General features: G+C 36.6%; 3 protein-coding genes across 7 annotated transcripts in view; 2 read left to right on the plus strand and 1 right to left on the minus strand.

Moving 5' to 3' along the window:
• LOC139975765 (galanin receptor 2a-like) overlaps nucleotides 1-14250 on the plus strand; it is a 195724-nt gene extending 181474 nt beyond the window's left edge. For all 5 annotated transcript variants that reach the window (XM_071983937.1, XM_071983961.1, XM_071983943.1 and 2 more), the window contains 3 exons: nucleotides 2068-2191; nucleotides 7683-8096; nucleotides 8443-14250. In XM_071983937.1, coding sequence (XP_071840038.1) covers nucleotides 2068-2191; nucleotides 7683-8096; nucleotides 8443-8814 — 910 coding nt within the window. In that variant the 3' untranslated portion in view covers nucleotides 8815-14250. The remainder of the gene's footprint in view (nucleotides 1-2067; nucleotides 2192-7682; nucleotides 8097-8442) is intronic.
• Nucleotides 14251-15895: 1645 nt separating this feature from the next.
• LOC139975647 (NADH dehydrogenase [ubiquinone] 1 alpha subcomplex subunit 11-like) lies at nucleotides 15896-22390 on the plus strand. Its single transcript, XM_071983736.1, has 4 exons — nucleotides 15896-16132; nucleotides 18578-18670; nucleotides 19780-19899; nucleotides 21402-22390. The coding sequence occupies exons 1-4, from the start codon at nucleotides 16003-16005 to the stop codon at nucleotides 21515-21517; spliced, it is 459 nt and encodes a 152-aa protein (XP_071839837.1). The 5' UTR covers nucleotides 15896-16002; the 3' UTR covers nucleotides 21518-22390.
• Nucleotides 22391-22471: 81 nt separating this feature from the next.
• Nucleotides 22472-25219, minus strand: LOC139975641 (cytochrome c oxidase assembly factor 7A-like). Its single transcript, XM_071983723.1, has 3 exons — nucleotides 24894-25219; nucleotides 23740-23880; nucleotides 22472-23480 (listed from the first exon to the last, which is right to left on the minus strand). The coding sequence occupies exons 1-3, from the start codon at nucleotides 24994-24996 to the stop codon at nucleotides 23038-23040; spliced, it is 687 nt and encodes a 228-aa protein (XP_071839824.1). The 5' UTR covers nucleotides 24997-25219; the 3' UTR covers nucleotides 22472-23037.
• Between the last annotated feature and the right edge of the window lie 571 nt (nucleotides 25220-25790).

Below are 25790 nucleotides of genomic sequence, written 5' to 3' on the forward strand. Positions count from 1 at the left end.
AAAACGTTTCCGAGATGGCAGATATTACTTTTCGATACAATAATTAGCAGATTTCATATATTTTGTACAAAAAAACGGTCCAGTTAGTTTGGCGGGTTCGTTAATATTTGTGAATAGTACGTAACTTAATTTACTGCTTTTGAATATTCATATCGTGTCTGATAGCGTCCTCTATTAATAACATCTTAATATACATATAAAAAACGCCCTCTAATGTAAGAAATTGTCGAGTTACCTCTTTGATATAGCATAATGGGTTAATACGTATACTACCTCAACTCTACAGCCTCACCTAAACACTACGTTACCTCATTACATCTATTTACTGCAAATTGTCACATAAGAGCAAACTGTCCTCTGGAACATATGTATGCATTCGTACACACGCACACACATGTGCGTGTATTACATTCAGACCGAGGACCCCATTGTATTTTCCATTGTTCAAATCCACGTACCCTAACCTTAACAATACCCCATACAATAGAATTCTTCTGAGGACGTGGTGATTCTTTAGAAATCACAACCGAGGACCTGAAATTCTTTTGTTCAAGTCCTCGGTCAGAATACAAAACACATGCACGGACACACACGCACACACAGAGAGACGGGATTAATGTCTAATTGTTCAATAATGTCCATTCCCTGTTTTCATACGGACCTTGGAAAAAGAAAGATCATACTTGTATAAGAAAAGAAACATGTATAGATTGGTGAAGAGTACTTCAAAAGTTGGCCTACATCATCAGTTCTACAGTGGGTGACATGATGCACATCAAGCGTGTTTTAAATGGTTTGTGGTTAAGTGCTTGCGATTCACTGATTCCCTAACCTTTCCTTGTTAACGCTTTACTTCCTTTTTTCATCGAGTTACATTTTTCTAGATGTTTTGCTTTCTACTCGTTAGATCATCAAGGTCATTGTGTCATTCATAATGTCGAAACATTCGCCTGCATAAGAGAGAATGGTGGAGAAAAAGCCAGGGGTGGAGATAAATGGAGGTGGGTGGAGAGTGAGTGGGAGAGAGAGAGATAAATTCTTTCATATAAACGCTTGATGAGTGACAGGACCATTAAAAACATGATACACTCCAAGGTAGCAAGGAAAGCATTAACCATGTCTTAATGTTACGAAGATTTTCTTATACTATTCCAGTAATTCCAGAACTTTCACGAGAAGTTGAAATTATTTCATTTTCTGTTTATTAAAGCAATCTGACGAAGTTGTAATCCCATCACACGAACACATCTAAGTACAACATTTAATTGTTATACTGGTCTATTAGCCTACTGAAGTGCGTTTGTAATACCATGTGATAGTCAAATGCTCAAAATGTAGACTTAATCTGCTATAATCTCGCAGACTATAGTAGAGTCATTATGTGATGGAGTCGATTTTTTTGCTTTCTTCACCACCAAGAAATGACTCCAATTTGCACGAGATGCTTTTAAGTATGGCTACGAAGAACAGAGCCGTTCGTGATGTATACTTTTTATAATTGTCATGATAAATGAACATTACTAATAACTTCAAAAAAAGAGATCATTAAAGGGGCATGCATGCTTCGATCCCGTCTGTAGTCGGGAAAAGGTTGCCAGAACAATACGCACTTCAATTGTCATCTGCTTGGAAGTAACTCAGGAATGAACACCAATGCAGAAATCATTCAAGTGTTTCGTTGACGGTTGGGAGGGTTGGGTTGGTTGGGAGGGGGGGGGGAGAATGTGAAAGTGGTGAGCCGGATGAGGTAGACTCTTTTTCTCAGCAAGCGTCTAATCATGTACCAAACAGGTTTACAATTATGCGATTTTTACGCCTTCATCCGACAAAAGTTAAGGAGGGTGTTAACAAAATTCCTTTTCTTCACAGCTATCTCTACATAAACATAAACATAAGTTTTTTATAAATAAATTTTTCAATGATTTCAATATACTTTAGCTTTTTTACATATCAACTTGAGAGGTCTTTAATTTCACAATTTCCTAATGTTTGTGTAACTTAAAACCATTTGTGCCACCATCGACATATTCCCAATATCTCATTATCGATTTTTCTTTTTCGTTATAGATTTTACGTCGTAAAATATCCTCTGCAAGCCAAAGCGGTTCTGACTTTTCGCAGAGCGAAGATAGCTCTCCTGATTGTATGGGTGTTCGCTATCTTCTTTACGCTGCCGAACATATTCAAGCAGGTAACAATGTTATTAATCAACCAAACCTTCATCTAACAGTGTAAAGTGTAAATTATATATATATTATATATATATATATATATATATATATATATATATATATATATATATATATATATAATTTACACTTTACACTGTTAGATGAAGGTTTGGTTGATTTGGTTGATGTATGTATGCCTATATATATATGCCTATATATATATATATATATAGGCATATATATATATATATAGGCATATATATATATATGTATGTCTATATATATATATATATATATATATATATATGTATGTCTATATATATATATATATATATATAGGCATATATATATATATAGGCATATATATATATATATATATATTACGGGACTCAGTTCATCATATATCTGATGAAATAACTCCCGTGAGAGACGAGACTTAATGTCAGGAAGTCAGTTTTTATTTGTTGGTTTGTTTTGTTGTTGTTTTTAATTTTTTTTTTTTTTTGCTTGTTTCTTTTGTAGTGTGCCATGATATTACCTTTATTTTGTGAAACGTCTTAATTCTCTCATTTTTCCTGCTCTTGCTCTTCTTTATGTAAATGGAACTTTTCGATCATTTCATCTCCATCGTTGTGTTGAAATGTAGGAACTGAGATAATATCGAACTGTTTGATTTGAGTAGGCGGGGTGTAATTCATAACCAAACTTCTTGGATGAACAAAATATGTTGGTGTTAACTTCTTAAGAAGTAGTTTTTAATCGCAGGTATTTTATCCATTACATTCGATCATTGTTGTGTTGCGCAATCGTTTTTAGTCAACCGGGCGCAGCGTACAATCTAAGCAAGAAGATAAGCAAGATACAAAGACATACATAAGTAGTAATTTATACAAATCATATAGGCCTTCACGACACCACCCACCCCACCCCATCCCACCGTGATTTAGCTTACTCTACCCTTCTGGCCGTGGTGGTTGGTAGAGATTGGTTAATGTTATTCATGTGATGGATAACAACAAGACAACTTGGGGTGTGTCCCTTCTGTAATATTAGTGGGGAATCCCGATATATGGACTGTAGATTCCCCAAATGTAGGATGTGGGATTAAGGGGCGTAATACCGAAACTTTATAAATCCAGCAGGTTAGTATAGATGAGAACGTGCGTAAAGTAGAATGACTACAGGTTATAAAGGAGGAGCGACGAAAATCCAGTTAAAACTGAAAGTTTTATAAATATACATTCCAACCACTGTGTCATTATGTGTCAGGTTCTAGATATGCTCAACTCGTCATAAATTAATCAAATGGCTAGCATGCCTTCCTCCCGAACAATCTCCGTTCAATTATTTCCTTTAAAACTTCGAGAGATAGACTGAAAAAATAAGAATAGAACAGGGTCATCAATCACGAAGAACATGTCAACATATATGTTAATAATTCATCAGCTTTGAAGGTTTTGATCAAACGATGGCTAATTAAGTTACCAGAGAAACTGACAGCTTAGGACAGGTCTTTGGATAGATTGCGGAATCCTCAAATCGAGAGAAAAGTACTTACAGCCGTTGACAAGTGGGACCGCTGAAATGCGACAAATGCCGTTAATGGTTCATGAGCTATCTCAAAATGGCACGTGCAGTGCGGATATCCATAAACACTCTAAACTGTAGTTATCAATTAAACTACGGCGTATTGATACATGGGTCAGTGTCAAAATGTTGAACTTTAACTTTTAAGATAAGTACATTGCAATATGAACAAAATTTAGACAAAAATAGAAATTTTAAATAGAATGCTGAAAAGGGTCGCAATTTATTCTTGTGTACCAACTCTAAAACTAATCGCCTCCGTTTACGACGTCCTAAAATTTATTAACAAAATTACAGATTTTTTGCTCTGTTACTAACAGTTAGAGCACATTGTAATTTTCAACGAGATATAGGACGCTTCTGAATAATTTATTTAAAAATATAATACGAGGTTGTCTATATTATAATGTTATTATTCATGAACGCGATTTATGCAAACTTCTTTTGTTGCTTATATCGAAACTTTCTAATATTTTACACATTTATGAAATGTAGTGAGCCTAATTTGCTCAAGTGTTTATAAATATATATATATATATATATATATATATATATATATGTATATATATATATATATATATATATATATTATATATATATATATATATAAATAAATATATAAAGATATATATATGTATATATATATATATATATATATATATATATATATATATATATATATGTATATATATACTATATCATATAATATAATATATATATATATATATATATATATATATATATATATATATTCTGTGTCCCCTGCCAAAATGAAGTAATGTGTGTGCAAGATTTTCAACATTTCTTTTCAAAAATATCGTTAACCTACTCTTTTTATTGTTGTTGCGACATTCAAAACTGGTTTGGCGACCTTAAAGGTACATGATTAAATACTTACCCATGATGAAACAGGTATTTATATCAGTCAAATGGTGTGTTCGACCAATACAATCTACATAGACGAGAAGAGAGCTGCCTCTGTAAACAGGCAGCTCCCTCAACAAGGTTACATACATGTATAATATAAACAGCAGGCATGTTATTCCATCTTTCGAGCATGGCTTGTAATGAGGAGAAACTATTTTTCTTCTACCGTATGTTCTAATTAAGGTGCTATAATATGCGATAATTTACATAGCCTGTGGACACTAATTACGTTTATGGGGCAGAGGCATAAGAGAGAGCAACACATAATTACATTTGAATTAACCCACGCAAGCAATGCTCAGATAATGATACCCGGTAACATTTTAGCTCTTAATCTTGGCGGCTTTATCGGGTTGTTTGTAAGTGGTCACTCAGCGGCACTTTGGAAGTTTGAAAACGTCAATATTTTTGCCTTCGACTGAATTATTTGCCAGTGCATGTTTATGTATGACGTCATTCGCCTAAACATGAAAAACTTATAGATATATATCTATATATCTATATATGTATATATATATATATGTCTGTGTTACGAAATAGACAATGCAAAACCTACAATACGACAGCTGTTTACATGTGTGCTACGTATATTCAAACATACACATTCATGAAACATACATGGTCATTAGATATATACATATTCATGAAAGACATACATATTCAATAACATAAAATATCACGCTACTATGTTTAGTTTCTTGTTTTTTGTTTTTTTGCTTATAAACTAACGTGAATGACAAAGGCCGATCAAACAGACTTTCCATGATTTTGGAAATTACATTAAATTTCAGTTAATCATGTAGCGTATATCTCTGAGCAATTGGTCATTATTCAAATCGCTTTACAAATTCGATTAAGTAAGTGTACCGTAATAATTGCAACCACGTACTCAGAGCCGTCACTCTCCCTCTTACGCACTTGATGTGTAAGGTATAGCTTGACCTCATCTCGAATAAGCAAAGTGTATGCTACACTTCCACAAAAGACCAAGTTTTGTGACATGATTCGGCTTGTATTATCGCTTTGTACGTGTTCTAATTTCTTAACGAGATTTAACCCAGTTTTCTTTCTTCAAGTTCTCTCCTTGGAATTCCTATTTCTACTTCACGAGGTATATACGTGGGACTCCATAATTAAGGAACTATACACAATATTAGCAACGGCTTAGGAAAAGTTAAAAGAAAAAAAAAGACTTCGTTTCCGGCATGTCATTTTGTTTGGCCACTTGTTAGACCCTAATAATAGCCTATTAGACTACATTTGCATTTCAAAAACACAAAAACAAACACCCACACCCGTCGTGATAAGTATAACGAATTCTACAACTTGTTTATGGTATATGGTCTGGCCCGATAAGAAAGTAAAAAGTAGAAATTATGGGCCGAAGCAGGTGTCGGAATTCATGTATATTCATCGGTTATGTACTTCATGTAGTTTACGTCATTGGAGACATTTACCAAACGCAATAGACCAAACTTTTGTGTAAATTTAAAGTAAAAAAGTTCCTTGTAACAGCTACATTTTTCACTCTGTTGATCAGATTTTCGAACAAACGATTTTCGAACAAACGATGTCTTGACGGAAGTTCAAACGCCCTTGGAATTTTTCACCACACAAAGTTCTCTCTTCTTTTAAATAATAAAAAGGAGCGTAATTTATAATCCCTTTACAACTATTTGGCCTGTTGTTATCTATCTATTTAGCTCTGAATGTAAATCAACTTTACCGTTAACTGAGAATGAAATAAACAGTAAAACATTTTGTGGGATACAAAGTTTGCTGCTTGCGACCAAAGTCACCAAACGTTAAATAAAGTCGATGGTTAGGAGCAATGATGGTATGCAATTACATGTGAATATTAAATCATACGAAGTGGAAATAGTAGCCGAACGTTAAACACAGTTTTCACGGAACGCCATCCAACATAATGCCTAGGCTCGACCTACCGAGGCAGATATACTTTCAGGCATACATTTACTTTATACGTAATAATGTTTTTCTTCTTCTTCGACAAGAGTGGTTAATTTCATAACGTTTATAAAGGAGTACTGAATCCATTGTTCTAGTGACTTGATCTGTTGGCATCAGGTGGCAGATCATGGTGGCATCTGGTGGCATGTATATCGGGTTTACACCGCGACCAGTTGCTTACAAGAGATCGTCTGTTGTCTGCAATGCCGGCTGTTCTAGTGACGTAATTCGACAGCCAATTAGCGGTTAAAACTGTTACTATACTTACATTTGCAGACAACGTAATAGTAATTTTACTCCGAAGTCGAAGCTTTAACTAATTACATTGTATGGTTACTAGCTTCCTCTGTTGATAATTGATATTTACGTTAGTAAGATATAATAAAGGCATTCTATTATACCTATATAGTGTATATGAAATCATTGGTTCTGCAGTTTACATTTCATAACATTTAAAAAGATATCATCCCATAGTTTTTGATAAAACATGATATCACGTGATACCTTCCATCTAGTTATGCAGAATTTTCAACAAATTTTTCAGCCATCTGAATATGCCCTTAATTAAAGTTATTGAAGACTCGCCCCAACCGCGTGCCGCGACCTGAAAAAAAGTTAACTTTCCCTGCATGCAAGTGAAGTTTTCTTCTTGTCGTTACAAAATGCAGACAGTAATGAAACGTGATACCTTGTTATAGTTTATCTAGACCTGAGATGTCCATCGCTGCTATGTACACTGTGTTGTGGGTATTGACCGTAGCGGTATGAATTGACTGTACACTAGTGTCTATAATTACCGACGGTAGCAAGCTGTGTGTGTATTTTCTGGGATCGATGGTGGTGTCTAACACTTCTGTTACACCTCATTCGAAACTAGGTCAGATTACCGGCATGAGCCGTTTCTCTCTGTGCGAGTCTTCACACCCTTTAACGTCACAGTGGCTATATTTTCAAGATTACTTTCGACCCTGTTTTCATCTTGCGATCTCTCCAATTAGCCTGTCTTTGCTTTCTTTATACTTACAGGGTGTTATTCCGTTCGGTGACATTGGGATATGTAAGGTGATTTGGGATCCTCAAGGCCTTGAAAACAGACTATATGTTACTTGCAACATGCTCTTTCTTCTCATCATACCTGTTATTATGATGACGTTGGCCTACGTATCCGTCATCCGGGCTCTTTACAAGAATAAAAAAGCTACCGCTGGGCGAAAGCAAAGTTCGGCGGGAAGAATAGCAGCGACGTATGAGAACGGGGCTACCAGGTTACAAGTCCAACAGAACGAGGAAATCTCGTCGACTTCTACATATACGCCGGACGCCTCCCCCGCAAGGAGCATTGTCAGAGATGAGAATGGTAACAAGAACAAAGCTAAGAGGTTGCGGTTTAGAATAGGAGGAACGAAGGACCCAAAGGATGAGGATGCTGATAAAATTAGGGTTTGTTTAAAAAATGACAGAAAGTTTTGTTTTTGAAATTAATTTGATTCACGTGTGCACATCGTTATTAATTTCTATTTTTTTTAAATAACACCGCCCCCAATGCCTCCTCTCCCACCCCCCTTCCCCTCTCCATTCACATCCGTAAAAGCCTGTTTTTGGTCGTGACCGATAGTTTTGAAGTGTGGGTCTGGTTTATATGTACATCTTTCGGTTAAAGTATTGGAGATCCTATTCGTCACAAATTAAAAAAAAATATATATATGAAGCTAACCTATAAATATCCAATATTATTTGTCACTGATTTGTACTGATATTTCTTTTTACTTCTCTACCTACATTGCAGAGAATTGTTCTCATGTTGGTGATCATCGTTCTGCTCTTTGTGATCTCATGGGCACCATTACTTACCGTTAATTTCCTTCTCAAATTCGCCATCATTACACCAAGCACTCGTACCATCACCATGCTCTCATCTTCCACCCATTTACTAGCATTCGCAAATAGTTGTTTTAACCCCTTTGTCTATGCTCTCTTGTCGAAAAATTTCCGTGAAAGCACAAAGCAGGTGTTACGTCAGTGTTGTGGAGGCACAGATACAGCACGGTTCCAGAACAGACCGTCACTGTCTTCAACTCGGCTGAGTCGCTTAGGTAGCAGCATGCCACGATGGAAGAGTTTACGGGGAGCGAACGAGGCCAAAGAAGATTACGTGTGATGTGTCTGCTATAGAAAGCATTTCATACCTGCTCTTAATATTTTACTAAATGTCAAAATAACACTGCCTCTTCGAATTCAATGTACTCTCAAAATGTCATATATTGACCCTGCAGAAAAATGGGTACAAAGGGAAATTTTGGAGTATTTCTCCTACACAGAACTTGTCCCTAATATGCCCTCCTCTGCAACCCTGATCGTTACTAGCAATCTCTGGTCACGCCAGTCACTGACTGCTCAAGTGAGAGAGTTTTTTTTCAGCCTGAAGAAAGACGCCATGTGGTATCAACTGTGTAGTTACATAAATATTACTTATAAAAGAGCTTCGTATAGCCTTACATTTATGTCTTTCTGATACCGAATTTATTTACCACATGATTTATATAGATCCTGTAAAGAACATTAATGAAAGAAATTCTGGAGTGATCAATTCGGCTATGATAAATATTTTTAATAATAAATATGATTAATATTATCAAACGCATGAGAAATCATCAGTAATAGCTGCAAGAATAGACTATTCGACGGTACTGCCCTCAATGGCTCTGTACACCTCCCCCTCCCCCACCCACTCTGTACCCCTACCCCTACCCCAGCCCTCCTTCAATAAGTTACTCTCAGACACGGGGACAACATTATTGTGGGTGCAAGAAAGTACATTAATTGTGTTATATTTGTGTCAGTAGTCGTCATAATAATATTAGACTGATGATGATGTCACCAGTGGGTCTATAGTGTACATAGAACATCATTTAGGTCCATTAACTGACCATTGCGAAACATCAAGCACAACTTGTTTTTTTTTTTTTTTTTTGGAGAAATTGAATTTCCAACATCCACAGATTGAACCCTAAACATTTAGTAAAAATTGTACCCAATTAAAAGCATCAGGTGATATACCCAATACAACATGTTACGATGTTAAGTTGATTAATTACAACTACAACAGCTTTTGAGCTAAATTTCATATTTATTTTCTTCCGAAAAATATAAAGTGACGTAGAATGTTGTCTTCCTTTGTGGTGACAGTATTTCCGTTGGCATGGCAACTATAGCTACTAATATTAGCGCCCTTTACCTGCAATGGCATACCCGTGGACCGAATAACTAGGGTAATTTGTTTTTCAATTTATCAGTCAACCAGTGAATACTTCAAACCTTATTCATCATAAGAGGGGGTGGGAGTGGGAATGGGGGGGGGTACAAAAGTGTCCCAACACTTTAATTGAACTTGTCTCTCATGAAAACAATTTTTGTCTAGATCCTATGAAGCAGTAACAAAAATATTTATAACTTTCTCAATCCCATATTTTTTTCACCGTCATCAAAATTAGCCCCTTTTAGATTCTCACGAGACAAACTGTAGCTCGAATGTTTCTTTCGAATAGTAAAAAAAACGAAGATTTGTTTTAATGATGCATTCCCTGTTGGAAGCCACTTTATCCTACCATTGGAAAGATCAATAATGAAATGGAGAAAAACTTACGTTTGCGAGGAAATTGAATATTTCTTTCGTGAATCTCTCGTTAGGTTTGTCACGTTTTGGTTGATTCCTACAATCAAATTTCTAGAGCATGGTACAGAAATCTTTCAGGTTTACAGTTTAATGTTGCCAGATGACATTCGTTGTTTTACCCGTTACGTCCCCGACTGTCCCCAGGTTACTTACTCCGTTGAGAATGTGTACTGGATACAAGAAAATGATCATATTTTTTTTTTACTATTAAGTTAAGTATTATAACATGACCAAGTTCCCACACTTGAAATCGAAATAAAACATCTCCGTCTATTCCTGTACGGTTGAATAATAATATATGATCATCCAGAAATCAATTTATACAAAATAATATAATATAGTTGTTGCGGTTTCCGTTGTGACAGTAAGGAGTGTGCCCCTGAGCGTTCTATTAATGGGGGACGGGGGGGGGGGGGCGGCAGGGGGATGTTCTTAACTAGAATAGTGTAAAACGTCCGGGGATATTCTGTGCTATAGTGCAGGATTTCCTACCAACATGATACACACAACCGAAGAAAATATATAACCTTGTATAGATGTATGTCCCTGAAGTTTGCGATATTTGGATGTGATGTCATTTTGGCATTAGAGCGAGATTAGTGACCTGAAAGGATTATTATTGTAATAACCCTTGGTTCTGATATTGCAATTTGCGCCTCATCAAAGTTGTTGAGAAGAGTGTTACTTGTATAAGCCCGAAGAGGGTAAATTAAATCTCAATTTTCGAAGGGAAAAATCAAATTTTTAACTGGCAAAATGGTTGATATATGTTCTAGAGAGCATGCTTAGATGGATCCCAAAAAGACAGGATGTTGACATTTTCGTGTCATGGCCACTTTAAGAACAATGATTGTGATTGGCAGTAAACCCGTGTAACTATATATTGTATGCACGGGGGAGGTTCAACACTATAGTGTAGAGATTTCACGCGGAGTTTTATAGTATATTTTTAGAATATTTCTAGATAAAATATTCAACGGCGGAGGGGGGGGGGGGGGGTTGGGGCTGTCTACATTGTCACACTGGTGTTCTCTCTGTTATCCAGTTGATTCTACAATTATCAATGTGTACTGTCGGGATGGAATTTGTTCAAGTATAAAGTGGGAACATTATACAATTGAACTTAATCACATGTCGATAGGCCGTAAGTTTAGATAATGATATTTCATTGTCTTTAATATACTGATAATTAAGATTATGTGTGTTTTTTTATTGTCTACTGCATCTCAAAGATCAATGTCCCGCTTTCGTGGAAACGCCGAAGTTGAGAAATGACATTGAAACGCAGCCTTCCGATAAATATAGGCTTCATCGAAAAGAATAGAAAATGTGGCCGTATGTTAAATTTCAATCGTACTGTGAAAATGTTTTTAATTATATGTCTTGTGGCCAGGCTGGGATTGAGATCAGAAGACGGTCCACGGGGCCTGGAGTCAATTGGGGGGGGGGGTGGGGAGTTGAGCAAAATGAATATTAATGTTGAATTTACTAGTATCATTGTGTATGTTTGTTACAGCGTTTATTTAAAATACGTTTATCCTTACTTTATACATCTGATTTTGAATTTTGTGTCACTCTGAACAATCCATATAATATAGCCTACACATAATCCAACTAAGAGTCCTGTACTGTGTTAACAATCACTCGGTTCCTTCTTACAGAAATAATTTCGAGTTCCAAATCATTTGGTTCTGTTTTGCTTCATTTACAAAATTATGCCGAATTTCTTCTTGTCAGATAACTTTTTCAGGGTCCTGGTCTTTTTGACAAAAGTTGAGAATGACACAACCAAAATCAACAAACTTATTGGTAGAGAGGGGTGTGTCATACCTAAAAGTAATCCCCCACCGCCCACCCACCCCTTCACCACTTCTACCCTCTCTTAAAAGGATGGTCAATGCAGAAATCGTATCAATTGACTAAATAGTGAAATAATCAGAATGAGCCTTGAAAAACAAACATTTTTTTGGCTTTGCAGTCTCCATTCTTCCTCCAGCATGATATTGCCACGCAATGAGAGGGGAAAGAAGTGGGGGAGGGGGAGTGGGTGGGGTTTGGCACGTGCACTTTCCCTGCACTCAGCTATGTATCGTATTTGCAAACTATATACGTAGACACATTATTCAGCAGAACATTTGAACTGCTAGAGATAAATGTAACACCCATACATCCACCCACCCACCTACCCATCGACCCACCCATTGACCCATCCATCCACCCACCCACTCCTTCCCTCTTTCTTCCTTTATTGCTCTGCCTGTAATTAACTGAGGGGGATTTTGTTAATTTCAATTTATCTAGGTCTATCTGAATAGCACTCAACAGGAATTTCGTTCTCTATTTTGTGATTTTAATCTTTGTATGGAAATGACCCTAACAATGTTCCATCATGATTACTTCAGCAAACTCTTCTGTTGTTTTGGGGTTTTTTTGGCAAAAATTTGCATAAAATACCATTCGGCACAGACAAACGTAAGTAGTGTAACAATTAATCCGTACAATTAATTTACCATTCGGCACAGACAAGCGTAAATAGTGTAACAATTAATCCGTACAATATGCCACACTTGTCCCACGAAAATGTGGTGAGCTCACAAAAGATACTGCAAAAAAATATGTGTCATTATTTTTCTTCCCCGATTGCACTCGCATCCCTGAAATTTAAGAATCAGTCAATATTTTATCAAATCCTTTAGGGTTATCTTACCGAAATATCAGGAAGCTGACAAAAAAAAAATCCTGTTATTCCTGCAGCTGTATTCGATGTCTCCAAGAAATGATTTGAACTGTTATGAATACCTTTGGCAAACTAATAAACCCACCTGCAGGGATAACATAATCCACATCATCTTACATTTGTAGACACTTCGAGTCTCATTCAAATATTTAATCAACGGAATGATACGCCTTCAAGATAATCTCGGACAGGGTTAGGTTGTCACGTGGTAGATTCTAAGGTAACAAACAGTTCGACTCAAAATAATTACGAGACACGATCTGATATAGAGAACGGAATCATTGATTAGTTAATAGATAATTAGTGATATCTGAGTAAAAACATGTCAACAAAGAAAGTGTCTAATTAATTGATTAATCGCAACGACGACATTCTGACAATATTGCAGCTGTCAATTAATGAATTAATAATTAATTATTAGGTGTCGTATTGTGCGACATATATCTCAGATTCATTTGGTGATCCAAAATCCCTAAAACTATTAAGTTAATTTCTTTGTGTGTTGGTATTTGTTCCACTTTGTTATTAAGTGCATGATTTGTCTACATTATCTCTTAAATGCAACCTTTGAAATTCAAATGCCACTCTTAGCGGCAGTATATATTCTTTTTGAAAACATCCAAAACATGGGATTTCGAAACGTACTGTTGTTAAGGGTTAAAGGTTTAGATTTTATATGTAAAAATGAAGGATAAACCAAAGCTAATGAAGACTCTTAATACAAAAAACAAAATGATTGGAATGTTTGTCGAGGAAGGTTTTATTCCATAGTATATCAACAAATTGGAACTTTTTTATTTATATTATTTTAACTTTATTACAAAATCAAAACAAATGTTATTATAAGTTTTAATTATCACCGTAACTATATTGCATTTCAGTTTCTTTAATTGCATTTAACTTTCATTTAAAATGTACAGAGTATTGACTAAACTTTTTAGCTGAGAAAGTATTCATTAATGTTTGTGTAAATGTTGTAATTATCAAGAGTGAGATTTTAGAATAAATGAACTTCAATATGTAAATAACGAACATTAAATGTATTTCATGTCGATGTTAGGTCCCGGTCGAATAAAATGTGTGCAATATTACTTCATGTGTGGAACGTACATTTATATGATTATGCACAATACCTCACCGTTATTAATTCTTTATATGTAAATACATATTTTGGCACTTAAAAATATCTCCCCACTATGTTTTCATTTATATTGCTTTTTAAAGAGCAAACTTTTTGTGTATAGTTTCACAGTCACTTTCTGTTGTTCGTTTATAGTTTTGTTTATTCGTTTGTTAATGTGTTTATTTAATTGATTGATTTTTATTGTGGGTGCAAGGGTGCGGCTAACCTCTCTTGCGTATAGCAAGTCGTTATGTTTCAAGGATGGAAAGATATGAAAACGGTTTGCTATATTCTAATAAATGCATGCCGCTGCGCATACTGAAAAGACCTTATGTTTAACCAAAAGCACACCAACTAACTCATCATTCTGCACAAAGTCTCGCCTAATTCGTGGCATAATGGAGTAAACTATTACAAAGCTTTTTGACGCTATGAAGTCGGATTTAAAATCGACAACTCAACCAATACCAGTAAGTTGTGATTAAATGACGGTATCTCATGAAATCCATTGCCAGGGTGGGGGGGGGGGGGAATTGTAAATATTCAAGTGAGATCATGGTATATAACGGAATACATTGCTTGGCTCCTTTATGGCAGTATTTAGGGTTTATTCAACTTACATCATCAAGATAACAGAAATACGAATCATTGGCATTGTTAAATAAAAAAGATACAACTTTGATGCAACTTTAAGGGTTTAATTCAGCCTTAGGAATCACGTTAAAGGAGTATTTCTATTCTTAACTGCGTTTTATTCATTTCTCTACGATAAAAATGACAGAAGTCCTTGAACGTCAATCTTACCATCAAAAGTCCAACTCCACCACCGTAGCGTACATTATTATATATAAAATACTAATAAAAGTTAGAAAGTTGACTTAAAGTCTGCAATCCTTATCGTGCAGGGAAGTTAAAGACGTTAAAGATGACTGGTTCTTCCACTCCACCCTATCTCTCCCTTCCTCTACTCTTCCTAAATAGTTGCCTTTTATTGTGTGACAAGGCCATGCCCTCTCCCTCTCCTGGTTTTACTGGTTTCTCTATTGGTTGCATAGTTAACGTTCTCAACAGGTGTAGTACAAATTGTATATATATAGATCATAACGAGCAAAAATTGGCGTAGTTTAGCCACTTGTTTTCGAGGGCGTGGTCAAGCATATGCACTAGTGTATCAGTGGAACCAGTACTGTCTATTTATTTATTTTTGTCGCAAATTCGGGGTCATCAACGAGATCTTTCGCTGAGAACTTGCAAGGTAATCCTCCGCCACCACCCCCCACCCCAGCCCCTTCTTTCGGACGGCACCATAGGAAAAATCATCCAGCGTACCCTGCGGAGATTGTTGCGTCCGAAGAAGATATCCAACTCAACTTACAAAGCCACTGTACAGACGAGATCCCCCCCCCCCCACCGGCCCCAACGATTAAGGTAGGGGACTGGATTTAATTATGGAGAGTACTGCCTTGGAGTCATTGAAGCCCTATCCTGCGTTGTAGATTTGGTGGCCGATAATTTTTAACAAAAAAATATACTTCAAATGTTAATTCTGAGGCGTACATAGAATATAAATTAGTTTTTCATATAACTAATAATCTGTCTTAATCATTTTCCATTTTCATTCTCATGCAATTCCTTACAATCCCTAATAATTCAATACGTAGAAACGCAAACATGTCAACATAAACCGTAATAAAAAAAGATGGCGCTAGAGTAGTTTACATTATTAGGAGTGTCGTTAGCCCAGAAACGAAGCAGATCTCGTCCCTGGCAGTGGAAGAAAGCCTTTTAAACTTGACTAAATAAGTCTCTCAAGATGAATGAACAAGATGGAGTGCTGACGATGCGAAGACCACCAGAAGAACGTCTCATTAGATACGATAACCTAGATGGAAATAACACTGCATATTCAAGTTTTCAAATGGCTGAAGCAGCGACGGTATTAGGTAAACTATCCTAACGTTGATCTGTACGCACAGAATTGTAGCCTAGCTTAGACTTTGCACTTCATACTGCCATACTGTAGCCTTGCGAAGGGGAGTAGGACTTTAGCCTACGCCGTCGCCTATCCAGTGATTATTGCAATTGGGTGAGGCCATGATGAATGACCCTGTAATACATATGTTGCTCCTGTGTCTTCCGTACATGCCTAAGTTAGTCCTAGCCCTAGGGGATTAGGCTAGGCCTAACTTAGGCTAAGCTATGGAACTTTTCAGTATATACTGTAGCTGTTGTCAGTTATATTCACAAGCTAGCCTATTGACTCTCTGGCCATACAAAACTTACAAGCATATTTTATAAAGCCTATATAGATAGCCAGGCAAATGTCATCAGGAGGTAAATTTGCATGTAAAGTGTCATTTCTTTGTAGTTAGTGCCAACATTACTTCCAGATATATAGGCCTGCTACTAAGTATAGTAAAGGCTTCATAATTGACCCACCTTTGTAATTGATGCACCTTCAAATGTTACTAGCAACGATACAGCAGGCAACCTAAACTTTTTTGCAGTCAAGCAGTTACATATTTCATGAGTTTGAATCCATTTCCGGTATATGCTGATCAAATTTGGTTTTTCTTTAATTGGCATTGAAGACTTGCCCCAAACCGTGTGCGGCCAACTGAAAAAGTAAACTTTCTGTTGCTTGCAAGTGATGTTTTGTTTGTGTTGCTACAAAATGCAGACAGTAATGAAACGTGATACCTTAATTTGTTATCTTTAGCTGGACCTGAGATGTCCATCGCTGTATCGTTTGTATACTGTGCTGTGGGTATTGACCGCAGCTGTATGTACTGGCTGTACACTAGTGTCTAATTACCGACGGTAGCAAGCTGTGTGTGTATATTCTGGGATCGATGGTGGTGTTTAACACTTCTGTTACACCTCATTCTAAACTAGGTCAAATTACCGGCATAAGACATACCTTTTTGCGCGAGTCTTCACACCCTTTAAAGGTATGGAAGACTCGCCCCAAACCGTGTGCCGCGCTCTGAAAAAGTTAACTTTCTGTTGCTTGCAAGTGCAGTTTCTTCTTGTCGCTACAAAATGCAGACAGTAATGAAACGTGATACCTTGTTATTGTTTATCTAGACCTGAGATGTCCATCGCTGCTATGTACACTGTGTTGTGGGTATTGACCGTAGCTGTATGTACTGACTGTACACTAGTGCCTAATTACCAACAGTAGCAAGCTGTATGTGTATTTTCTGGGATCGATGGTGGTGTCTAACACTTCTGTTACACCTCATTCGAAACTAGGTCAGATTACAGGCATGAAACGTTTTCTTTGTGCACGAGTCTTTACACCCTTTAAGCTCTGAAAGCAGCATTTTGCGTCCTTTTCTCTGATTTTTCTCAACCTCACTGACTCCACTATGCCATAACGACATTATCGACATATATAACTAGCGTAACTATTTAAATCTTACTTCAAATGGTGGCATAAAAGTCGAAAAATTTGCAACTTTCAACTTTGTTTATCTCCAAGATAGTTTCCGTTGGGATCCCAATAAACCTCGCCCATAATATGAATATTTAAACACTACGAACGTCATTGACCAGTACGTAATACAACACCGTGCTTCATATGTGTACAGTCTATATGGCAGTTGTACAAGGGAGTTCCATAACAACTCCATCCCTGGTTGTACCAACTCAAAGTCTTTAATCTATATTTAGCAACGGCTCATAACTAAACCTGTATCTCTGATTGGTTGAATTCAAACTAGTGGGTTTGGGGGAACTGTATGCGATTAATTTTACATGTGGAATTTGTCGTGGACACTTTTCTCATTATCTGCAAATATCCTTAATTACTCGCCAATTAACGTTGTTGGCAGGGAAAACTTGGCTAATATTTTAGTTTGCTGTTTTGTGATTGATAAATGTAAAAAACTCGATGGGCATGTCAAAAAAGTAGAAAACGGCGACCAAACGCAAAATGCTGCTTTAACACCCTCCCCCGAGTTTTGCACATTTTTTTTTGCATTTTGGAATCAGACTCAAGTCTGATTTTAGGGATCCCTACAAAACCAAATTTACCTCAATATAATACCACTACTTTCTGGGACCTGACCTGTCTGAGATTAGAGGCTCAGAGCATCGCAACAGCATCCAAAGTCACTGGATGTATACTTAGGCATGCACTTCAGTTAGCTTATCATTGTGTAAGAACAAGAACAATAATTATATTTATATCATTACATTTCTGAGGAACTACGCATATGAAAAATGTAGTTGAGTGATTTGGATTTTTCGTTTATAGACATTGTGAATCAAATCCTTAATTGCGTCAATTATGAGTCCACCATGCTACTAGGTCTACTAACCCTTCTGTTGGCATGACACAAATACTTCATAACTTTGTACTTTATTCTTTGACATATCTGTAGGTGGTGCCGCCAGTGTTGCTCATCTTTCACTGTACTTCCCAAAGAATTTTGCAGACGGTGCACTCAGAGCTGCTAACATAACTGGAACTTTCGGTAAGCTTGAAATACTGTCATATAACAAAGGCCAAGATTCGGGCTATAATTGTTTGCTTTGCTATTTTGCATCTTAGCATAAGTGTAGCAATTTGACCATATCCTGTAGAATATGCCGTTACATTATACAACACAATATTAATTTTTCCCCCAAACAAGGACTGACAGTATATACCTTGATTCCATCATAACATTCATAGTCAATTTGGACCTTTTTTCCATTTACTGGTTTAACGACTTCACAGTGGCAATACATGATCTCAATCTGCAAAAATACACATTGAGCATCATAATAATGCAGACTTTACCAGTCTTTGTCCATTATACAAAGTTACTCTATGCAACAGCCCCATAGAAAACCGTTCTTAAGTATTGTACACCGGGAAATTCAATGTTGATCTTATAGCATACAGTACTTGGCTCGAAATATTCAAAGAATTGTAGGAATACCCAGTCCTTGTCACATGGAGGTATTCTATAAATGTAGATGTTACTATGGGTCTGCATAACACTTCTGTAGAGTACAGTATGTCATGGTGTGAAATGATATCAGGCCAGGCAGTATATATAGTTGTATGTCACATGGAGGTATTCTATAAATGTAGATGTTACTATGGGTCCACATAACACTTCTGTAGAGTACAGTATGTCATGGTGTGAAATGATATCAGGCCAGGCAGTATATATCGTTGTATGTCACATGGAGGTATTCTATAAATGTAGATGTTACTATGGGTCCACATAACACTTCTGTAGAGTACAGTATGTCATGGTGTGAAATGATATCAGGCCAGGCAGTATATATCGTTGTATGTCACATGGAGGTATTCTATAAATGTAGATGATACTATGGGTCCACATAACACTTCTGTAGAGTACAGTATGTCATGGTGTGTAATGATGCAGGCCAGTAAATCAATATATGCATTTTGTTTGACATGTTAGGGTTTACATCCTTCAATTGTCTCCTCCAATTCGTTATAATATTGGTGGTACAATCGACCCTTCTGTGACTAGAATCATAAAATTGGGTAGAAGTAAATTCTCAGCCATAGTACTGTGTGCAGTCATACTTACCAAGCAGTCTTTTTTGTTTTATTCCTCATCAGCTTTACTGGGCGCTGTGTTTGGAGTGACGACAAACGTCACTGCTTCAATGCGTGGGAAGGATGACCCTTTGAACTATTTTGTAGGTGGATGTTCTGCTGGTGTCATGCTGGGTGCCAGGAGTAAGTTCTACAACTTGGCCTTTACCTATTCATGTTCAGAAATGAACATTTTAATGTTGTTGAAGTTGTTTAACAGTATATTTGTTTTGTTGGCAGCAAAATGTCTGCCACAGTTTAAACCTAGTAGCTGAAAGACAAATGTCCATGGTAGTGTTGCTAGTCGACTCATTTTTTAGTAGTCGATAAATCGCAAAGCTCTCCGCGCGATTACTCGGTCCTCACTGTCATTTTTACATTGCAGAAATACAGTCAAAACAAATCTTTCTCCATGGTGCACTGTCTTTATATGTTCTTTTGTGTCTTAACGTGTGGTGTCTAAATCTTGTCTAAACATCTACCAAACAAAAAACTGTGAACAGCTTTCAATATACATTTCTTAAAATTCTTCATAGTACTAGCACTAATAAAGTCAAACATGTAATCCTAGATGTAACACCTTGTAGCGATGTGATGATTAGTATGCAGGAGTTTTCTGTAGAAGGACATTCAACATTCTATGCTCTACCCTAGCGTTATAGCAGGCACATGTTTTGCACATTGAAATTAGTAAACTACTGTAACCTGCAATCGACACACTCTATCAGACATCCGATAAATGTGAACCAGGCAAGTAATGAAATTATTGTAAACATGTTTGAAGAAATGACAAATACTTTGGCAATCTTAAAAGATTAATAACTTAAAAATTTGTGACTATGCACAATGATCAATCATTGCTAGGAGTGAATGTTGCACTGCAGAACTAGCATATTATTGACAAGCAAACTCAGTCAAACTGCTTACTGCTGTTATTGAAAGGTTCGGCTATTTTTCAAAAGCAGATTATGTGTGGTGCTAGAATGTAGTCGAGTAATTGCAACTTAGGTTTTGAGCGCGATTAATCAAACTAGTTTAATCGCGACTACTGGCGATTAATCAATTATGACTATCAGCACTAGTCCTTGGTTTGTTCAACTTTGTTGCATTAATCTCAAACAGATGTTTAAATCCTCAGAAGTTCCCCTTAATTTTCAATAGAAGGGAAGGTGACAAGTAGGATGATCTTAAATATATTGTTGATTTGTAACCAGTGCTGTGGTTGATTGGATTAAGGCGGTGGCATTTGAAGCAATGACTCTTAGCAATCAGGAGGATCAGGGTTCAATTCCTGGCCGGGTCAAAATAAGTAAGTCAGGTTTTTCATCCAAGAGCAATTTACGGTTTTCACATCTAATGACTTTCTTATTAAATAGATTCCAAATTGAGTTAAACTGTTGAATTGGAAGTCACCTGACGTGTGAGTTGTAATCCATAAGCCCTTGCAGGTTTCTCTCACATTTGTTGTCCTTTAAGCGTCGTAAAAATAACTGCTGATTATTATCATTATATTGTTGATTACAGATGAATTACAGTTGATTACAGATTCACAACAGATGCTTAATATTTTTGTGGCAATCAGAACAGGTCTTTTACCAGAACAGGTCTTTTACCATACATTTTTACACTTTTCTCCTCTTTCTTAGCAAAGAGTTACGCAGTGGGCACTGGCTCCTGTCTAGCATTTGGCGGGTGGGGCGCCTTCTACAAACAGTGGACCATAGAGGGTTGGGGAAAATTTATTCGCCCACCCACCTACTGACATTAGACTATAATGTGTGAAATGACAAATGGAGGATGTTGGTCTGGCACATATATCCAGCTTTTGAGGGAATTACTTAAGTTTTCTTTTGGATCACAATCATTCACATGGTTTTGATCCAGCTTGAAATCCATCCTGTGACTGCAACTAAGGAATGCGACAGATATATCCAATATCCTGCTGAATCAATCTTTAGTATCGCCACCGAATAAAAGGACAGAAAACTTCACAGACCAACTTCAATTTAATGGACTGTTATTAAATGTGCATGGCCTTGAAACCCAACATGTCATAGTGAAAGAAACAAAGCTTTCGAGGCTAGCAAACTATGTGTTTTGAAATGTATATCTTGCTGTGGGTTAAACAACAAGTTGAAGTGATGCTTTCAGTTTACTCATCAAACTGTGCTGTGCTAGGAAATCAAGGTATTCTTTCCACCCGTCTGGGAGTGACTTTGATTGACAAATCCATGTCAAATGTTACCAACAAGCCAACGAAAGGCCAACATCGCTAAATGGCAGCATCCCCAGATAGATTGTGCCATGATCAGCACGTTTGGTCTCCTTAACACATCAAAATTATAGTCAGACCGCCAAGATTATTTTTCAGCATTGACAAGAGTAAAGATGAAGATTTTATATGATCCCACAGAAGCTGGATAATATTCTCACAGAAGCCAGATGCTGTCACAGGAAGTGAATATTATCACGGAGTTATATAAGTGATCTGATATCTTATATTCCTCAACATTGACTTATCTTGGTGATCTGGTGTTTACTAATACCAGTTGTACCTTTTAATGTCAAAGTGAAGTGTAATAAACCTTTGTATTTACAAACAGAAAATAAAAGAAGAGATATATGGATAAGAGAATGTTCTTTTGTATTCTTGTCTGTGGCTTTTCATTCTATTGCTTCATATTTTGTGTTTTTGAAACACAGGAGGTACATAACAAGTTAACAGGTGATGAATGCAGGTCAGTGGATGAGTGCTGCAAAGCTTTGAAGAAACAACGTCTTTGCAAAGATATGTTTAGGTAACACTTATAGACACCACCCAAAGTTTTGATAACCTGAATAAGAGAGGAAGTTTTTTATGTATTTCTGATTGTTTCCTGTTAGTTAAACATAGCTTTGAATCAACAAGTTAGTCAATATTTTCTTCAAATTAGTACAATTAGTAATACCAAATGTTATTTATTTGCCAAGCAATAACCTTATTCAATTAAAATGGGCATGAAATGTGTCTTTTCAATAGTGCTTCACTTTGAATGAAATAAGCCATCTTCACTTGTGAGAGACGCAGGTTTTGCAATAGATTTGAAATCTACCATAAATCAGTACCTTATAGTAGATTGACATTTGTGTGTTGACCAAACCAGTATTACAGGACAGAACATAATAACAGAAACAAATGAAAATGACATACCAAAAACATATTTTGTGAACTTGTTACAATGTTTCAATACTGTACATTTGAACGATCCATGTACATTTACAACTCATAAAAGAAGTGAAAATTTATTTTTCTCCAAACTTAAGTTGTTTCATAGCATCTTTAGCTTCTTTATGAAGGTCCTTTGCTTTGCTTCTATATTTTTTGGCCAGTTCTTCGTTTTGTTCACCGCCATCGCCCAAAGCATACATCCTGCCTAAGTTTGCACATCCGTAAACATTGTTCAATTCACAACTTTTGGCTGCATATTCCCTGGATTTTGTTAAGTTTTTCGACAGATCACCCAGTCCAGTGAGATACATGGCACTTATTCGAAAGCAACTCTCGCCATGTCCTTTATCGCAAGATTTATCAAAATATGAAGCTGCCTTTGTGGCTTCCTTCTTCTTGGCTGGATTTAATTGATCAGAGACGAGAATAGAGGCAACGCCGTAACAACCTTCCACACTTCCGCCATCACAAGACTTTGTGAAATACTTCATCGCTTTAGGGACATCCTTAGTAACACCTAACAGAAGAGAAGATAAGAACATGGTTTATACACAAAAAAGAGCAGCATTCCTGATATTATATCACGTAAAACTGGTCTGTGGAAAACTGGATCATATTCCTGGTTGCATGGTAGGTTTATATTCTTACAAATTTTATAATCATTTCCCTGCCAGTGATTGTGCTTGACACTTTTGTTTTTGGCTCTTATTTCAGTTCACAGATTTCAACTTTCATTCCAGGCTTGGCACATACATTGATTGATCTATTAGTCTTACCTTTTCCATATAAATACTGTGCAGCTAACTTAGAACATCCACGGGGTTGGCTATAGTCCTCACAGCTCTTTGTGTATGCCACCGAGGCTTGCTCATAGTCTTTCTTGATACCAGAGAAGAAATCACCAAGTCTTAAACAACCTGTCAATTGAAGCAGAAATATACATTTACAATATAGACGATTGGAATTTTATTTAATATTTTATGATCTTATCAATTCAATTGAGAGCAATCTTAAAGGTCAACTATCTCACAAAAACAACTGGTTACTGTATTTCTTTATGTAAAGGGTAAGTCTAAATTTTTTCCTGTTTGTTTTTAAGGAGAGATTGCTGGTCTTCTCTCAATCAACTTTACTACACAACATAGTTTTGTAATTATAAACTTACATACATGTAAATAAGTGTACAGACACTGGTTTGAAGTAAACTTAAAATTTAAAAATTGTTTTGGCTCAATAATCCTTAAAAATTAATCCTCCAGGCTGCTACTTTGAAGATGAGGAGTGTTAGCTCAGTGGTTAACGCAGGTGCCTTCCAATCATATAAGGTCCCCGGTTCGAGTCACCCCAAGATTAATGTATGTCGTCCAGTAACAGAGTTGTTGACAATTCATAATCATGGACATTAAATATGAATGATAAGCCAATGAGGTTTCTTCGCGAGTTCCTGCTTGCAGGAGGATCTAAAATACATACAATACAATAAGTATACTGTACATACATCCCTCCTCCTAAATACTGTAGGTACCATACATGTCTTCTTTTTTATGACAGTTACTATCACCTTTTCAAGCTTAGCAAGAGTATCACATAAAACATGTCCAATTTTAACTGTTCTTTAAGGTGGCCTGAAAAGATTATGCAGGAGTCAACACCAATAACATGTCCCTGAACTTCCTGTAAAATGTGGTCAACTTACTGTTAAATTGTTAATAACCAAATCAGTTTGCTTGATAACTTATCAGATTATGGGAAACACGAAGCTTTTGCCAAATGATAAAGAACATCTTGTATAAACAATATGGAAAGAGTTACTGTTATAGCAATTAAACTGTATACTGTACACTATAGCCTATATGGGCCTCAGCAAGAGTTGCACTCGCGGAACTGGTACCAGTGAACAAAATTCAAATGGTTAAACTTAACGATTTACCTTCGCCCGATTTCTCTTTGTAACATTGATAACTAAATTCTGTGCCCAGACGTTTGAGGTAGCCTTGCACTTCTTCCTCATTTTTAAAATCAACTGCAAACATTTCAAAAAGTGTTTTGGTAAACTTCCCGAAGTTCCTGCTGACTTGCCTTTTCGCTTATTATCGTTGTTAGCTATCGATATAATAGTTATGTATGAGAATATCGTGCGTTGCGTAATACTACCAAAGATAACATTCTTTGCAAGAACAGAAGTTACAGCAGGCAACTCGTTGTGTACTTGTATCAATTAAGCAGTGATCTACCAACTCCCAATATTTTCGAAAAGTGTTTTGGTAAACTTCCCGAAGTTTCAGGTGACTTGTCTTTTCGCTTATTATAGTTGTTAGCTATCGATATAATAGTTATGTATGAGAATATCGTGCGTTGCGTAATACTACCAAAGATAACATTCTTTGCAAGAACAGAAGTTACAGCAGGCAACTCGTTGTGTACTCGTATCAATTAAGCAGTGATCTACCAACTCCCAATATTTTAACAATTGACGTAGCTCTGGGGGAGAAGGGGGGGGGCGGAAATACTTCCCTCCATCTCCCCACAAAAAGAATATCAGAACCTTTTTTTTTTGGCCAGCTCTTCCTCCCCTTCCCGTCTAGAAAAACATTGGGTTCCCCTATAAACCCCAGCAGTGGCGTAGGAAGGTACTTTTGAGTGGGGGGGGGGGGGGCTGAAGACTGATGGCCGGCCTGGGGGAGGGGGTGTCCCCCTCCCCTTTGGAATTTTTTGCATTTCCAGGTGGCCTCAGATGCAATTTGGTGCAATATAGCACACTTCAACACCCACTCCATTTTGTAAACTTAATTTTGTATTTTCACCTGGCCTTAGATGCAATTTGGTG

The sequence above is a fragment of the Apostichopus japonicus genome, chromosome 2, assembly GCF_037975245.1.
Source record: "Apostichopus japonicus isolate 1M-3 chromosome 2, ASM3797524v1, whole genome shotgun sequence".
Taxonomy (NCBI): Eukaryota; Metazoa; Echinodermata; class Holothuroidea; order Aspidochirotida; family Stichopodidae; genus Apostichopus; species Apostichopus japonicus.